This window comes from Leptonotus elevatus, chromosome 14, assembly GCF_054856555.1.
Source record: "Leptonotus elevatus isolate MCC_2025b chromosome 14, RoL_Lele_1.0, whole genome shotgun sequence".
Lineage (NCBI taxonomy): Eukaryota > Metazoa > Chordata > Actinopteri > Syngnathiformes > Syngnathidae > Leptonotus > Leptonotus elevatus.
The window spans coordinates 6145848-6163808 of NC_141252.1; the positions used below are offsets into that span (position 1 = coordinate 6145848).

Sequence of the window (17961 nt, forward strand, 5' to 3'; positions counted from 1 at the left end):
ATTCCAAGCTGCTCTAATGTAGACTTTGTGGTTCTCTCCATTTTAAGTGCTTTGCTCCCACCTTGTGGCTTCTATACACAATTACAAAGCCTTTCAGAGGAACCTCAGTTTTTTGACCGCAGTATATTCGCTTCGGTCTGAATCCTCTGCGAAAATCTGGGGTTCGCTGTACATGCGCTATCCACCACTAGTAATTTGTATGTTACATATCCAAGTCATGGCACATACCAGGCTATTGAAGCAGTGGTCGAGAAACTCCAGCAGCACCGTTTGCTCCTTCAGTGTGAGGCCGCCTTCGTCGCCCGCCAAAAGGGCTTCCATCACACATTTGAAGAAGAAAGAAAAATGTCCGGGCTCCTTTTTGAACACCTGATAAGAGAGTTGTTGTTTAATAAAGCTGGAGAGTGTAGTACATGAAATAGCATTTGTTTACCTCCCAGGCTGGCACATTTTCCCTGAACTTCTCATTGACAATGCAGCAAATGGACATGAGGAAGGCGTTGCTGGACACCTCTGGCGTGTAGTTGACCCAAAGGTAGTTCTCCAGGTATTGACTGCAAGGTGATGACATTATATATTTAGTTCGAGTCACATTGTTTTGTTTTGATTAAGAGAAGGTGGTAAAGTCAGAACCTGAACTCCAGCAACATGATTTTTCTGATGGCAAATCTGAAAAGGAAATGACAAAATAAACGTATTCGCTCCAAAATGTGAAACAGATTGATTCCCCAAATGTTACGAACTACTTACTTGGACATGAGAACCTCTTTTTCATAAATATCCTCCATCACCTAAATCCAAAGGAGGCAATATTTTTTAATTATTACACATTATGTATGATTACCATCACTAACAGCAATGCAGACAAACTCACCTTCGGGTCAAACGGCAATTTATTTTTTGCATGAGGGGCCCAATATTTGTTTGCCAGCTGAAACAACACAATTACAAAATAAATAGATATCCGTTAAAATGTATTACAGGTAGGAATTTAAGCTTGTTTTTTTTTCAATTATCTAGAAATAATTTTAAACCATAATCTATTAACATTCTGCCCAAAATTGGAAACAAACATTTACGAATATCACAAAAACCCAACAGTAAATTTAAAACAGACAGGTAAGGAAAACATTTTTGTTTAAAAAAACAAAAAAAAAGATTCAGCAGTAACAGTTTAAGGATTTTTTTTAAATCTCCAATATTTCTCAAGTGGGTACAACGCCTACAACATACTGTACATCACATAATTGGTATAGGTAATCAGGAACAACAGTGATAACTATCACATATATAGTGTGTGCATTGTTTTTATGAGTTACATAAATAAAAACACAATTAATCTTCAGTACTAAAAAATGTTCCACAAGTAAGATTATTTATTATTTTTTATCTACCAAATTCAACCAGAAGTGGGAAGTTGGGAACATTATTTGACTTTTTATTTGTATTTCTCTCATTACTTGTAAAGAACTGAGTGAGCTAAAAGACATAGAATGTTTTTTTTAGCAAGGATAATGGAGAACAATGTCATGCATTTATAATTTTTGCAGAGTGCATCTTGATTGCATTTTGTATGAGGGGCCTAATATTTGTTAACCGCCAAATACTACAACAACAAAAACTACTACTAATAATACATGTAGAGAAAAACATTCTACAAATCTACTAAATGTATAGTGTTCCCTATTACCTGTGTGACATATTCTGCATTAATCTGCGACACAGATGGCGCCGCAACCTTTTTAGATGGTGTTTCCTTCTCCGTGGCGGTTGTCCCGAGCATCTTTTCGGCGAAAACTGTCAGAAAAATCGATCATATTAACACAACTTGTATCAAACAAAACACACGTGAATGAATAACTGTGAGGGGGAGCAACTCGGAAGAATTGAAAGAGCAACGCTAAGTACTGACATAGTTTCTAACTAACTGTTAGTACCGTGTATATATTAAGGCAGAGGGAGTTATTACAATTCAATAATAAAAAAAAACAATAGTATTCGTCAAGACAAGACAATGTAATATTAGAGGGGTAAGACAATAGCGTGTTTAAGACTTTGGCTAAGCTAATGTGTACCTATACGACCACTTCTCATTATGTTAGCGAGTCTCCATTATCTTCTGGGCGTTATGGTTGACTTAAAAATAAAATTGTAAAAGTTTCACATACCTTTTATTATTATTCTTTCAGCATGGATGAGGAGCAACGTTGTGTCCAGTTGGTTTACGCATGTACACAACAAAACCCGCTAAACGCGACACACTTCCGGGTTAAGGTCCGTACAGAAATGTATTCCGAAGCGAAATGAAGACGAACGAAATCAAATGTTCCTACAGTTAAAATGATTAAAAACAAAACAAAAAACTAAACAAACAATGAAGATTACATTTTAGTCACAATAACAAAACCTAAAGAAAACACAAGTGAATTGTCAACTTTATGTAACACATTTAATGAATATTTTTTAATGCTAAATGTATTTGAAATACAAAATACGAATTGACAAATATATTAAAATTGCAATATCTGATTACCATCGTTGCTTTTAAAACAGTGGTCGTACTGCCAGTTACCAATGTGAAAACTAACACCAACCAATACTACTACTAATGGATAATGAATCATTTAAAAAATAATAATTTAATTAATATTAATATTAATATTACTTTTTGTCTCCTCAGAATGGAAGATTTGCTTTGTGGCCTCCGTTTCAAAAATAACAATGCCACATCTGACCTATTGGTTCAAATCTCTTTTAACTTTTGTTTTTTTTAATTCATTGGTAATGCACATTACATCAAATTTAGTTAAAATTATGTAACGGTATATTTAGGTGGCTGAGCACCTTGTTATCAGAACAGCCTTGCTGTTCAGAGGTCATGGGTCAACAAAACAAATCTACCATACTGTAAAAACACTTGCTGTACAGCTCTTTATGTGCATTGCCTATTTTAGGCAGCAGAGGGAGGCACACACCATCCAATGGACCCATCTGGGGGCCTCTTGGTTCAGCACGGAGCAATTGTTGGAGGCTTTGACCTGAAGAAGACAAGGCTTTCAAAATAAGTCAACACACACACAGCACACATACAAAGCGACCATTATGAAACAACAAACATTCAAACAAACCAAACCAAAGGATGTCGGCATGTCAGAGGCGTATCCAGCAGTGAGGTCACTCCCAAAACTCCCTTTACTGTATGTAGCAATGGGGAAAGAGAGTCTCCCACGCACACACACATATATACGCACACACACATCATCATCAGCCCGGTTGGCCTGGAGCAAGAAGCACACAGTTAAGTCCATGTGCAAGGCCAAAATGACAAGGCCCGCAGGCTGGTTGGTGCTAGGCGGTACACAAAGGACAACAACGTTGGTCACAAAAAAGCCACTTTTGTATGTGGAGCGGTCGCAACTTGGCAGACAACGGACGCATGAGAAAAGCAAATGTCACCCTGTCTTTAGTCATTTTGCAAACCGGGACACAAAGATCGTCTGTCACGGAACATTACGTCGGCCCAGCCACGATGGGCATGATTACGTCCAAGTGGCTTTGTCCGCATCTATATGGAAACAGACGGAAACAAATGATTACGGACGCAAGCGGCGGCCAGTGGACAGTTTATCGCAAAACGCACGTCTTGTGTTTACAAGCAAGGGGAACAACACTGATGATAAATGTTTGTTCCCAAATTTGACCAAATGTAGAGATAGAACAGTAAACTAAAACTCCATTATCAACATCATCATTTTCTTTAAATGCTGTTTTTACCTTCGCATTGGAAATCCCATAGACAAATTACAGACTGTTCATGCTGACAACAAATGCAGAAACAACCATTTGCCGTCGATATGCTGTCAATCAATTTGACAACATATAGCATTCGATCACAACAATGAATGCATTGAAACAAGTAATCAACTCCTTGGTCATTAAAATCGTTTATTAAATGCTGGTCTTTAGTGTCTATTGTAAATCCCATAGACAAATGGAACATCCTTAGAGACTGTTGACGATTGATTTGATTTGCACACATGATAAAAGAATGATGTGATGTTTGTATCATTAAGAAAATCTATTTCTAGACAACTCAATCCCTTAAATAATAAACAGGTACACACACACGATAGAACATTAGCTTGTTCGCTCATAAATAATTGCTTGTTTGTGTTGTTCAACCTGCAATAAAGAAAAGGCTGCCGCCATTGTTCAATTTTTGATAGCAACAATCAAAACAACGGGCCGGGTTGAGGATCGATCGGTAGGCCCGATTCCGCCGCCGTCTCGGGCTCTTGGAGGATAGAATCGGCAGCGTGAAGGCGCATTCCGACTCGGGTTCATCAATACGGTTCATGATCTTTGAGAAAAGAAATGTTCCAGGAGCACTAATAGTGTTATTTTCTTTGCACACACACGCCAGACACACACGAACAGGCTTAATTCCTTGCCTGCAGCGGTGTGAGCTGAAGTCCCTCTCCTATTAACCAGGCTGCCTTAGAATCAATGGAAAACGTAAAGAGGCTTAATCTTTTCGGGTGCCTGCTGCTGATTGCCTATTACACAATAATAACACACCTTCAGTCCTGTGGAGCATGAGAGAGAGGGAGCGACACAGTCGCCTTAACACACGCGCACGCAGAGGCATAACACACTGTAAATCTGTTGCTTTACTATGACTGCATAGGTGTTGTTAGCTAGTGTGCTACCTAAACACAAAGGGGTAGTACAGAATGCGCTCTTGGAAGCCTTTGTCTTCGCAGACTACAAGAAATATTGTTTCGCAAAAAATTCCATTCTGAGATCTGTTTTCAAACGTTTGTGTCATGTAAACAAACAACATTTTTAACCCTTATGCACATTTGAAGAGTGTCCTTATTTAGCTGAAGAACAGGTAGTAGCCTGGTGACTTTTCCCGCCGGTTTGGAGTTAAATCAGTTACAAGGGAAAGCCCTTGCTTTGCTTACAATTAGGAGGCAAGTGAAGAATTTGTGCTATACTATATTTTACTTTAACTCATTCACTCCCAGCCATTTTCACAGAAGCAACCCCCTTCGCTCCCAGATGGTTTACTGGATTTTGACTGATTTTGCAAGGCCCACAGAATATTGTGTTCTATTGCTATAAAAACATGGAACCTACCAAAAGAAAGATTACAGTCTCTTCTTTCATCATTATTCACAAATCTGTTTAAAACACCGAAGGAAAGAGCTTGTTGCAACATGGCCCTGGTTGATCTCTTATACTCTACTGCCAGAAAATCTGGTAACCATCAACTTGTAAGTCAAAGGTGGCAGGGTACAGGGATGCATTTAGTTCATGATGTCTTGAGAAGATGCAGACTATGTATTGTTCCAATGTGGTGAAGTCGGAAGGCAAAGCTCTTGATTAACCTGTCGATCTAGGTTCCTACCCTCACCTATGGTTACTAGCTGTGGGTCGTGACCGAAAGAACGAGATCCCGGATACAAGCGGACACAATGAGTTTCCTCCGCAGGGTGTCCGTTTGGATAGTCAAACTCCAGCATTGTGCATGGAACAAGCAGGACTGGTTCTGGATCTAGGAACTGAGCCAGCAGGACAGGTGAAGGATGTTGGATTCAGGCAAGTCCAGGACTGGAACGGGAGCCACGGACGGACTGGAGTCCCTGAGGAGCTTTTTCAAAGCATCTTCGAGTCCTGGTGGAGGAAGGAGTGTGACATTAGTGCGTCGCTCCCAATGGGGCTGCATTTAACCCTGAGAGCTATTCACAGATTATTGATATTCTTAAACCCACTTTACATTCATTGGAATGTAGACATATGTTAGAAAGGATTAAATTCCACACACAGACAAGCCGACGCGTGCGAACAGGAGGGGGTTCTGTCTTTATTAGACACAGTTGTTGTCTTCGGTGTGTGCGTGTGGCCCGACTACAGATGGAAAGCGGACATATGAGAATTCATGGAGCAAACGTCTTGATGACAGCCCGTCTATTTAGCGGCGGTCCGTTGGGATCACCGTCCGATCCCGAGCAGGAACGCTAATTGGCCACAAGTGTGTCTGTTTCACGGCTGGTTCATTTCTTTCAAAAGGATACACACCAGGTACTGTAACTCGGGATGGGCCACTTGACTAAAGGTCCATGACTGCCGGATAGGGGACGAGCATTGGCGTGAATAGTTTAGTTAATAGTTTAACCGGTAACTACAACATGAGCTAATAGTCCACACTTTAATTTAGCGACTGTTTCGGTGCGACGGTAGGTCCTTTGAGTGCTATCGTTTTTTTCCCTACGTTTTCAATCTCCAAAACGTTGTTGTCATGTAAACAAACAGCAAAATACAGTAAACGGCCCCTGACAAAACAAGCATAACATACGGACTACAGGCCAGAACTCAACCGGAATGCTAACTGCATAAAACATCTTTAATACTGTGCCGACAACTCATTTCTAACGAGCACTAAGATTCATCTGAATCGAGACTGAGGCCCTGTTCACACGGAAGCAAAGCCTCTTCTCAAAATAATCTTGTACACACAGAAACGTTTCGAGACATGCGTGTGTCCAAAAGAAGACGCTGAGGACGTTTAACGGGGAGTAAACGGAAAGCGTAGAAGAAGAATCAGCGAAGATATGATATGAATAGCCAATAGGCCAAGACTTTTGGAGCCTCGAGGCCACCATATTACTCCTACCCAAAAACGTTTCTCGGCCTACGAGAGGAGTAAGATGGCCGCCCTGTTGCTTCAACAGCTTGTACGTGCGTGTATGGGCTATCGGCTATACAGTAGTATTATACAGATCAGTGAGCTGAACACAGGAGAAGTGACAATGGCGGGCGATTCAAGTACAACAACATCATTCAAAATATTTTGCTGTATAAGCTAAGGTGGTTGCGCAAAACAACGGCGACGACACGGCTACCCGCCATTGTTGACAGACTGGCGGTTCGCGCACAGTCTCGGGAGAATTGGAGCATACGTACTCCGTATGTGGTGTCCACATTGGAACGTATGGAGCGCGTTTAGAAATGTTTCCATTCTGGAGTCAATTCTGGACTCAAGCTCTGAAACAGCGCCACCGTGTGGACGAACTGCCCAAACGGTAAGAAACTTGCGCGGATACATTGAAACGGGCTTTCGTGTGGACGGGGCCTGAATCCATCTGAGAGACAAAATGAGCCAAGGAATCAATTATTAAATTTGAGGGTTGATCAGTTGGACCATATTTTGCTATATTGATAAAAACATATACCTTAGAGGTTCACGGGGCTTTTAAGGCACTGGCTTGAAAATGTTGCCATTGTGACGTAAACCGAAGACCATAAATGTCATGTTAGCTATGGGAGATGCGACCTAAAAGGAGACCATGAGCTTTTCTTGATATATTAGGGCTGCAGTGGAACTGGATGATTACCGTGATTAATAGCTGATACCTTCGGGGCTCATTGGGCTTTTAAAGGAGTGGCCGAGGCCTGGAGCCGCGAGAGTTTTTAGTTGTGCTACGCTGCCTCCCAAATGGATCAAATTAGTCAAATGAACTGGCGATTATAGCAAGTGTTGGCCAATGAACATTGTTCATTTAATGGGGGGTGAGTAAAGATGCTGAGGGGCACAAAAAGACCTCTTTACCATTCATTTTTATGTGTTCTATTTCCAGAGGTGACAAAATGTATCACACTCTGTACTGATGTGGAAGTAGAGATACTTGTATAAAAAAACTGTGATAAAAGAAAAGTCGAAGTACTGATTCAACTGCTGTACAAAAAAGTACAAACTCTGAAAAGTGCACACAAAGTTTTATAGTGCTTGCACTGAGAATATCCGCCCACCCCCAAGGACCGAAATTGCCCAAATTAAAATTTAATAAATGACAAAATAAATGAATAACGGTGAAAATAAAAACAGTTATAAAAAATATAATTCAAAAATAAATACAAAAAAATTAATATAAATGCAAATAAAAACAACTATATATATATATATATATATATATATATATTTACTAAATAAATACATTTAATATTTGAATAACATTTCGACCTGACAGAGCATCTGCCACATGAAATAAATAAATGTGGGCGCAGAGCGTTTTTATTGATTGGTTGATATTTAATTCTATTTATATTTATTTGGGATTTATTTCAACATTTATTTTTATATTTATTTATTTAATCTTGCTTTTTTATTTATTTTTAATTAAATGTATTTATTTAGGGATATATATATATATATATATATATATATATATATATATATATATATATATATTTTCCATTATTTTTTTTGTATTTGATTTTTGAATTGATTTTTTCACTTTTATTCATTTAGTCATTTATTTATTCTTAGTTTCGGTCCTCCACACTGGACCACCTCCTAATTGTGTTACGCCCTATTATGCAGGATATCAGATCGTGCAATCAGTTTCACTAGGGTTTCTTATTCACACCTTGACCGCAATAGCAAATGTTTTGACGATTCAAGTGCTCCCCTGGCATCCACATCAATCACGGCCTGTCTCGTTAATCCATCCCATTCCCCCACGGCTGTCATGTTTTGTCCACGGTGACCTGAAATGAGGTTGCCGTGGCTGCCGGGAAAATAATGTCAACTTTTTTTCAAAGTACAGGGTAAAAGTAAAAAGTCTTAAAAATCTACTTGAGATCAACTGCCCACTATTTAAGTAATATTATGCACATGATTTGAGTTTAATTGGTCCGAAAACGCCGCATGGTAATAATATCTCTGCCCTTCATTGGAGGTTCTGTTTCCGAAACAGAGGGGGTCTTTGGATCGTAAGTAACAAGTTGAGACAAGATGTTTAAAGGTTTCATTCGAAGCATATGCCACGTCTATCAGCTGTGAATCCTCACGCAAATAATGGAAATGGGGGAAGTGGGGGTTACATTTTGCGTCGTCTGTGCTCTGACAGCTGCACCTCGTGACACTGCGAGCGCCGATGCCAGAGGTGTTACTTTTTCCCCCTTTTGACTTTTCGGATTCATCGCCCCGATGAGAGCGGGCTGTGACCCATAAAGATGCCCAAGGGTGAGGTTTGAGGGGGCGGGGGGAGCGCAGGGGGCTTCGCTTCTTGTGCGTGCGAGCCAGTTCTAGCTCCTCCATGATGAGTCAGGGTTTGTGTTTGCAGGCCAAGCGGCATGATCAAAGTGTTGACTTTGCTCCAGTTAACCAGTAACATGGTTAGCCATATTCGCATGCCTCCAACAGTATTGGAACAGTGAGGTCAATCACTTCTTATTTTATATACCTGCATTGGATACACAACTTCGGAGACACATTTTGTTTTGAGGGTTGGAGCTGCGACACTAATTCTTATGCTGCGACGTATCATGGATAAATATGATCTTGATAGACCAATATGGTGTTTTCACGGCCGATAAGGTCGCCGATAACCAATATTTGCTGCCGATATTCCTTTTCTGGAAGAGAAAATATTGGCATCAAAATTTATTTAAATACAAACTCCAGCTCTTAATTGTTTCTTTTAAGAATATGTTTATTGAACAACTTTTAGGTTTTATTAAATCGTTAAATATTGGAGTTATATATATATATATATATATATATATATATATATATATATATATATATATATATATTTTTTTTTTTTTAAAAAACAGTCAATAGACATCTTTGTTTTAAAAATAAAAAATAAAAAATTCTGGGATCTCCCAATAAAAACTTAAGTAAATTGCTCCCTATTATTTTCTACAGTATTAAAGTACAGTATTAAAATTGTATTTATCTTAGTTTTAGTTTAACACCCCCCCCCCCCCCCCAAAGATGCTGGCCCAGCAGCATCTCTGAAAATTTAAATAATTAGTGTGCTGAGCTTTTTAAACCTTTTAAACTACTTTTATTCTTCAAAATGGTCGATGCCGATATTCGTCAAAATGCTGAGTATCGGCGCCGATAATCGGTCTATCACTATTTCTGTGTGCACAAACCTTCAGTGATTTGCTTCGCCAGCGTGTGGTGGCTCTTGTAGAACACTCGGGCACATAGTGGCACCAACTCAGCCTCAGACTTCTTTAGGGCTTTTTCAAAGGCAGCGCAGATCGCATCCGTGACCTCCCTCACGTCTTCGATGACCCCAGGGTCGGCCACGGACAGGCGTAGGGACAGCGAGGCGGCGCTTCGGTCGGCAGATGTTAAAGTGTGGCACTCAATGCGGCAGTGCTGCAATGTTGTGGTCAGGTGACAGGAAGTTCTTTGGCTGGGATCATCCTGGATGGCCGTGACGTGGAGCTCGACGGCAGCACCTTTGGGTAAGGCGAGCACGACCACCACCACTAACGATGGAGTGGCTTTGCAGTCAGGCTCAATAAGTAGCTCCTGTAATGTAGAAAGATGGGATGGTAATTGTTCAATTATGCACACAATGCGAAAAAAAGAAGAAGTACAAAATATATATTTTTTTCTCTGTAGGAATGAATGGGTCATTATTTGTTCCAGGGTTAGATTGTCAACATTATTAAACCATGACAAGCTGAAAAATTTAAGTTTCGTTAACAAAATAAAATAAAAACGAAAATGTTTACAAAACTAACTAACTAACTATAATTCTACTGAAAATGTCCTTTGTTTTAGTTTTTTGGTTATTAATTTAATACATGAGCCTTTGGGGATGATTTTAAATGTGATTTTAAGTATATTTGTTTCAATATTAAGTGACATAAAGACGCTTTAAAGTGTGTCATACTGAAGTGATGATTTCATTTTACCATGGTGTTTGTTAAATATTGTGCACAAGTAATACACATTAAAATAAATACATAAAAAACTAAAACTAATACTGAAACTAACTAAAACTAAAGTAAATCTAAACATTAAAAAAACAAACTAAAAATAATAAAAACTAACCCTGAAAACTAATCAAGACTCACTAAATAAAAATCTAACTCAAAATGAAATAAAAACGAACTCAAATGAAAATTTCTAAACTATAATAACATTGCGGGAGAGGCAATGTTTTATACAACATTTTAACATTAAATAAAAAATAGTGTAAAAAAACAAAACAAAAACGCTAACAATGAATAATAACAGAAAACGTGCATCGAATCGAACCAAACTGAATCGTTCACTTTAAAATGTATTTTCATTGAATCATATCAAACCCCAAGTATCTATCGAGGAAAATGTACGTTTTTATTTAAGTGATGCACACCCGTAGTAAAAGCTAAGACTAGAATGGTAAGGGCCAAAGGGACGCCCACAAGAACATGGTATGGAAAAAGATACAGATTTAGGAGTTGTGCTACATTTTTAAAATATGAATGAATTATTACTTAAAATTTTCAGTCAATAAAACTTTTACTTTTTTTTAACATAGAACATCAATAATGTTTAAAATCACAGCAACATGGATGCTAGTTTCATTAGCCTGTCAAATGTTCCATTATTTAGCATTAGCGACTCCTCCAAATGTTCCTACATCAACCAATCAAAATGGATCCCTTGTCAGTCTTTGTCATCAAAATGATTCCATAGCCTATATCTTCGCAAATGAGCAACTATGGCTCCACGCCGTATAACTGTAAACAAGACCACACACACACACACAGACATAAAAACTGGACCACACGCAGTCCCCTCTTTACATGACAGCTGCGACAGGCCGTCCATTACCCGCAGATTGTGAGGTGACCCTCGGTAATGATAGTGTGCAAACAACTGCCAATGGATCCATAATGTTTTCAGCCACAGTAAACAAAATGCTAACATGACAGGTCCTACTCGTGTCGACTTTTCACCTCACCGCCAGGATCATTGCGTGGCCTCACTTTTTATCTCTTTTCTACCCCAACAGAGCGGCCGCCATTAGCCCGAACAAAAAGTATTCAGCGCGGCTCCCCTCTAATAATACTTGGCGCTGGCATCATCCGCTAATGGGACAGAAATGAGTGTTTTATATAAGCGCCATTTCAGCCAAAGTCGATAGGGTGAAAACACTTAACCCCCTTTTCAATTTGCTGGATCAATTTTCATCCACTTACACGGCACTCTGTAAGTGCGGAATAATAACAGGTTACTCTCGTTTTTGTACTTGGATGCTCGCTCGACACAGAAAAAAAAAAAAGAAGAAGAAATAATCGAAAAGAGCAGCAGACGGCGACGAGAAAAGTCTTTGTCCTTTTACCATCAGTTGGTCACCTTCAGATACAACTTTCTTAAACTCTTAATCGCCAGTCTACGAAGAAGTATGAGGGCCACACTGGGGAAAGTCCAATATTTCTAGAAAACAAAAATCGATTTTGTTAAAAAAAGAAAAGAAAAGAAAATGTATTTTTCCAGAATAATTAAAATGACATAGTTTTGTTTCGAGAAAAATGTCCCAATATAATCGCAATAAAGTTGTATATTTTCGAGTTTGAAGTCATAATACAGTGATGCTTTGAGATACAAGTAATTTGATGTCACTTGTATCGCAAATCATTTCCCCCCATTCAAATGGCTGGATGTTCCATTAATCTGTTCCACCTTAACCAAAAAAAAACATAATGATTATGAATGATTTCTTATTTTTTTAAATGAGAAAAAAAATCACTTCACTTCTTGTCTAGTGGGACTCAAACCCGTGTCCTCCAAGTCCAAAGTGCAAGTCCTTGTCGACAGCAAAGCAATTGTCCTTAAAATTAAGACATATATGCATATATTTTTTCCTCAAAACTACCACTACACCACTTTTGTTATGAATATATAACTTTTCTCAATAAATTATGCAACATTTTTCAAAATACAGCTCTATTATTGCAAAAACAATTTTGGAAACTATACTGCAGACTTAAATATTGGACACAAACTATAAAAAAACCTACAACAACAACTTTATTCTTATAAAATTATGACTTTAATCTGACTTTTTGCCCCAAAAATCGAAAAAAAAATAAAAAAAATACGGTTTTCCCCCCAAACTACACAACTTCAATCACAATGTAATTTAATTTCATTCTTCAGGATGGCCACAATACTCGATCAATTCTGATAATAACAACGTAGCTCTCATGTCAACACATGACAGCACATATACATGGCCCACGCTTTGATAAATGTTACATTAGCACTTCTAGCTATTCCTTGTCAATAGCGATTGAACACGGAAGAGAGCGGGCGAATGATGAGGGATGTGACAGGACTGAAGGGGTGTTCTGAGGGGGGGGGGGGGGGGGTGCGGCCTCTTGCTCAGCCAGGCTTAAAGGCCACCCTGCAGGCCTCTGGGATACCCAGCCCGGCTCGGCCCACCAGGAGAGCGGCGCGGCGCTCCGGGACTTTGTCGTGACACGCGACTTGCTGACTTTTTAAGCTGTCGGACAAGCTCACGTCAGCGTCACGTTTGTTCTTTTATTCATGTAAAGCATAGAGTGGGAGTTGGAGTGGCGGTAAAAATGCTAAAAGTTTGCATGGTGGTGCAACTTCCATAGCAGCAATTCCCAAGGGGTCATTTCTTACTGGGCCACACAGAGAGGCTAGGGCTGTGCAAATAATCACAATTCAATTACAATTTCATTTATTACGCTCCACAATTACAAAATCAGATTATTACTACTAATTTTGAGTTGTTTAAATTTATACATTTGCACCTTTTTGAAAATTTAAAACAATTTAATACATTTTGTTTCATCCAAAAGGAACTTAATTATAGTGTTTGAAATAATTTTATTTGTCTTTTTGTCTAATTTTTACGTTTAAACATTTTCTTGTTTTGGACCATAAAAGAAATGATCATCCTTATTGTGATTTCAATCATTACCAAAATAATCGTGATTAATTTTTTCTTTATAATCAAGCAGCCCTAGGAGAGACTGAACAAAAAATATTTTTGGTGGCTGGGGTCAATGACTCACTCAATTACTTTATTTACTTTATTAGCTATTTTTGCTAAGTGAGCGCACACCTGAAGTCATTTACATATTTGATTTTCTATGTATTTTACACAGCAAAATCGCCAATGTTAGATTAACGCTAAGAGTGTTAAAAATAGCACTTGAATTATTATTTTTTTTTTATGTGTCCACACCAATCAGTTTAAATCTGACACTTTTCAAAGTGTTACTAATTCCACACTTAAGTTTTCCAGTGTTACTCCAACATTGTATCGTGTTAAAAAATCTACACTGGTAAACACTGAGTAGTGTTGAAAGTACTCTACACTAGTGTCAGTATTTAACATTTAATTCTGCCAAATTACACTTAACTCTGGTGTTTAAACAATTCTGTGTGTATTGCATTAGTGTCAGTGTTACAAAACCTTCAAAGCACTTTACATTTTGACTACAGATGGCATCAGGAGCAACTGGGGGTTCAGTATCTTGCTCAAAAGATACTTTGACATAGTCACACATGTCCTGAGATCGAACCCACACTCTCAGGGCCGGGAGACGACCACTCTACCACTGAGCCGTGCCGCCTCGACAACAATTGGATATATTGCTATTGAAATGTCGACAGCGGGCTGGAAAATTAGAAAGTTTCCCCTTCACCGGAAATGAGGGTGTGGTCAGTTTAACACTCAATGTAGTGCTTTTCAGGTTACATCCAACATCCACCCCGACACTCAAAGAAAATTTACCCTGTGTAACTTTCTATCCTAACAGTGTTAAAATAACACTGCTTACTAAATATTTGATCAAACACTGGAAATTGACCAATTTGCTGTGTACTTTTTAATACTTCAGCAACTTTAATGTATGGCAAATATTTCATGTCTGTTATCCCTCCTCCTTCACTGGCAGGCCGTGCGGCCATCATCCCCGCAGCGCTACACTTATGGAGTGTGACCCACCTCTCTCCTCGTGTTTGTTTTCCTTCACCCCGCTAACTGGCTTTCCGGGCGCACGACAGAAAGAGAGGCGTGAAAGCCGAACGGTAAACACGGTAATAAGGAAGCGGTGTAAAGGCAGGCGAGCAGCGGGGAGCTGATGGGACCGCGCCGCTTAGCCAGTTCCCCTACATTTCCTGCTCAGCGGGACGCCGTCGGCGCCGAGGCTCGCTGTACTGCCGCTGTCAGTCTGCCATTGCGTCCCTTTTCCACTCGCCTTCCGTCAGCCAGGATGTTTGTGTGGAGCACACGAGAGGCCTTGTAGCCGTTTACAGCAGGCTCAGCTGTGTGAATATTTTGACAAAGTAGCCTCACGGCGTGCCGCTAAAGAGCCAGTAAACAGCTAGAATATTATTGGAAGTGCAAAAGTCGTTAGATTTTGATTTGTACAAAACGAAACGCTGCACCATTTACGTGAGCTTTTTCCGCAACATGTTTTCCAAATGGAACAGCCATATAAAAAAAAGGGGAATTTCCTTTTAAAATCCTCATTCCTGTTCAAAAATGGTCACACCTGGAGAGCTCACTAAAATTGAGTGAATTCACATTATTTTTTTGTTTTGTTTTTTTATTGAGGGAAATGAAAAAAGTGAATTCTGTTTAAAATTGTTTATTTTTGTTCAAAATGGTGAAACATCACTGATGATGTCATCTTCAGGCGACAGCAAGTGGCAAAATGGCCGCCTTCTGATATTGATCAAAACTGCTGGGTTTTGCTGCCTAACTCATATTCCACTAACACAATATTAACCAAAATACCGTATTTAGACTAAGTGGGGCTGCATAGAACATTGCCAATATTTATTTATTGTTTTGGTAGACTTCTTCTTTAATAATAAGATAATAATGAAATTGTATATTGGCTTAAACATTGTCTGTACAGTTAATGAAGGTTAATTACAGTAATTTACTTTATGTCCGATGAGAAACACATTGAAAACTTGAAAAACTAACACTGTAGTTGCAGAAGTTTAAACTTTATGTCTTTCATGATCTGACCCAGTTTGCATTCCTAAGCGGTGACATGTCAGTACTTTTCATATTTCTTATCCTACGGAGTTACAAAATGTCAAAAATCTCACCAGCTTGTGAAATCTGAATATTGAACCCTTTAAAAAAGCCTCGAAACGGGCAAAACAGCGAGAATCACCGCTTGGCTTTCCAGGAAATGACACAAAGTTGACATCCTCATTGCCTCGGCTTTTAACCCCCCACCCCCCCACACCCTGCCCCCGCCCACTCCGACAGAGCCACATGTTGGATGTGCACTCCTGCCTCTTTCTGTGCCCCCTTGGGGCCTATTCCCACCACTAGACAGATTACAGTGGGCGGAGAGAGGCTGCCAGGGAAGAGACTGGCGCACGGAGCAAGGGGTTGTAAGCCAGGGCGGCGGAACGGCGGGTGGTGGAAGGAAAAGAGGGTGGGGTGTTGGGGGGGGGGGGGGGGGGGGATAAGCTGCTCTGAGAGTTGAACCTCGATCCAAAATGGTTGGGGGGTGCAAAGGATTAGGGAGGCTCTGAGGAAGACATCTGCCTCTGCGCCAAGCGGCACACTATCAAAGACGCCAGCGCTTCCCACATCATCAAGTTTTCATGAGTAACAGCGGCGGGAAATATCAGTCGCAGTGAGCGGCCCCTGGGGAGGGACACCGAGAACTTTTACCCATTTTCCACAAATATGACAAAAGTTTAGGGACACCTCACCGCTACACCTGCAGTTTGCATTAGTATAGCAATAACATAACTACTAGTAAGGAATTAAAAGTCTCTACATCGTTACTAATTCAATGTCTGTGTGCGACTTGGCCACTAGGGGTTAGTACAGTCATGCAGACAAACAAATAAGAGGAGTTACACTACTGCTAATGTAAGTGACTAGATAAGATCTTGTACTATTCCCTTTGAGCATGTAAACTGCATTGAACTATGAACTATTTTTTTTGTTACATCTTGCAATGTTTAGATGTTCAATCTATCAATCAATCAATCAATCAATCAATCAATCAATCAATCAATCAATCAATCAATCAATCAATCAAAACACTGACCTTTCCTGTTCTTTGCTTACAAATAAGGACAAAAATATTGGGACAACTCACCGTTACACCTCCAGGAAGAGAAATTCACTTCAACTCTTCATTCCTTTGTATTAAAACTCACTAGAGTAGCCTACAATCTATTGACTACTATCTACTGACCTGGTCTTCGGCCATAACCTCCAGCATGCGTTTCCAAGCGGCCCGGACAACAGCAACATCTTGGCGTCTGGTGATGTAGCAGTGGGCCTGGACTACGTGGGCCAGAGTCAAGCTGCTGATCGTGGCCTCCAGCACCTTCTGGGCGTGGATAAAAGACAAGCTGGCCTGAGTGTGAATGCCTGCCTTCACCAGCTGCATGGTGCAGGGGACCAGTGCGATCTGGCCCGCACAGAACACTGCATCATCCACCTGGAGAAGATGACAAAACCAAGACAACTATGTCATTATCTTAATTAATGACATATTTTCATAAATAAATGCCACAGCTCAAATTAACTTAAATTAATTAAGTTATTTGCTGCACAGGTTGTACCAGTAGGGGACTGGAACAACCGGTCCGTTAAATATATACATTTATATTTTTTAATACATTGAAATCAATATGGTGATTTTTTTTTTTTAAATATTAAATTATTAACTCATTCACTCTCAGCCATTTTCACTGAAGCAACCTCCTTCGCTCCCGGCTGTTTTACTGGATTTTGACTGATTTCGCAACGCCCACAGAATATTAATATATAGAGTGTTCTATTGCTACAAAAACATAGAACCAACCAAAAGAAAGATTAGAGTCTCTTCTTTCATCAGGAAAAAAATAAAATTATATCTGTTTCCGTTTTGCAGCAATCAGCATCAGAGTTAAGTTTCATCATTATTCACAAATCTGTTTAAAACTGTGGGGGATCTCTTATACTCTGCTGCCACCTGCTGGCCGTTTTTGCAATAACTACCACTGCTTCACGCATTCTCTTCAGTTCTGAGGCTATATAAAAGCTTTCTTCTGTATGCTCTAGCATAAAAACAAAACCCATTAAAAACGTATAAATACGTTTTTGAGAGCAAATTAGTTAAATATGTTTAAAAATACAAGTATTGTTC

General features: G+C 39.5%; 2 protein-coding genes across 3 annotated transcripts in view; both read right to left on the reverse strand.

Moving 5' to 3' along the window:
• aqr (aquarius intron-binding spliceosomal factor) overlaps nt 1-2284 on the reverse strand; it is a 45455-nt gene extending 43171 nt beyond the window's left edge. For both annotated transcript variants that reach the window (XM_086095292.1, XM_086095291.1), the window contains exons 1-7: nt 2169-2284; nt 1691-1797; nt 875-931; nt 751-791; nt 634-669; nt 434-554; nt 229-369 (exon numbers count right to left, since the gene is read on the reverse strand). In XM_086095292.1, coding sequence (XP_085951418.1) covers nt 229-369; nt 434-554; nt 634-669; nt 751-791; nt 875-931; nt 1691-1783 — 489 coding nt within the window. In that variant the 5' untranslated portion in view covers nt 1784-1797; nt 2169-2284. The remainder of the gene's footprint in view (nt 1-228; nt 370-433; nt 555-633; nt 670-750; nt 792-874; nt 932-1690; nt 1798-2168) is intronic.
• Nucleotides 2285-3925: 1641 nt separating this feature from the next.
• Nucleotides 3926-17961, reverse strand: part of dph6 (diphthamine biosynthesis 6) — a 65064-nt gene continuing 51028 nt past the window's right edge. The window contains exons 13-15 of the mRNA XM_086094857.1: nt 17023-17271; nt 9952-10339; nt 3926-5679 (exon numbers count right to left, since the gene is read on the reverse strand). Coding sequence (XP_085950983.1) covers nt 5561-5679; nt 9952-10339; nt 17023-17271 — 756 coding nt within the window. The 3' untranslated portion in view covers nt 3926-5560. The remainder of the gene's footprint in view (nt 5680-9951; nt 10340-17022; nt 17272-17961) is intronic.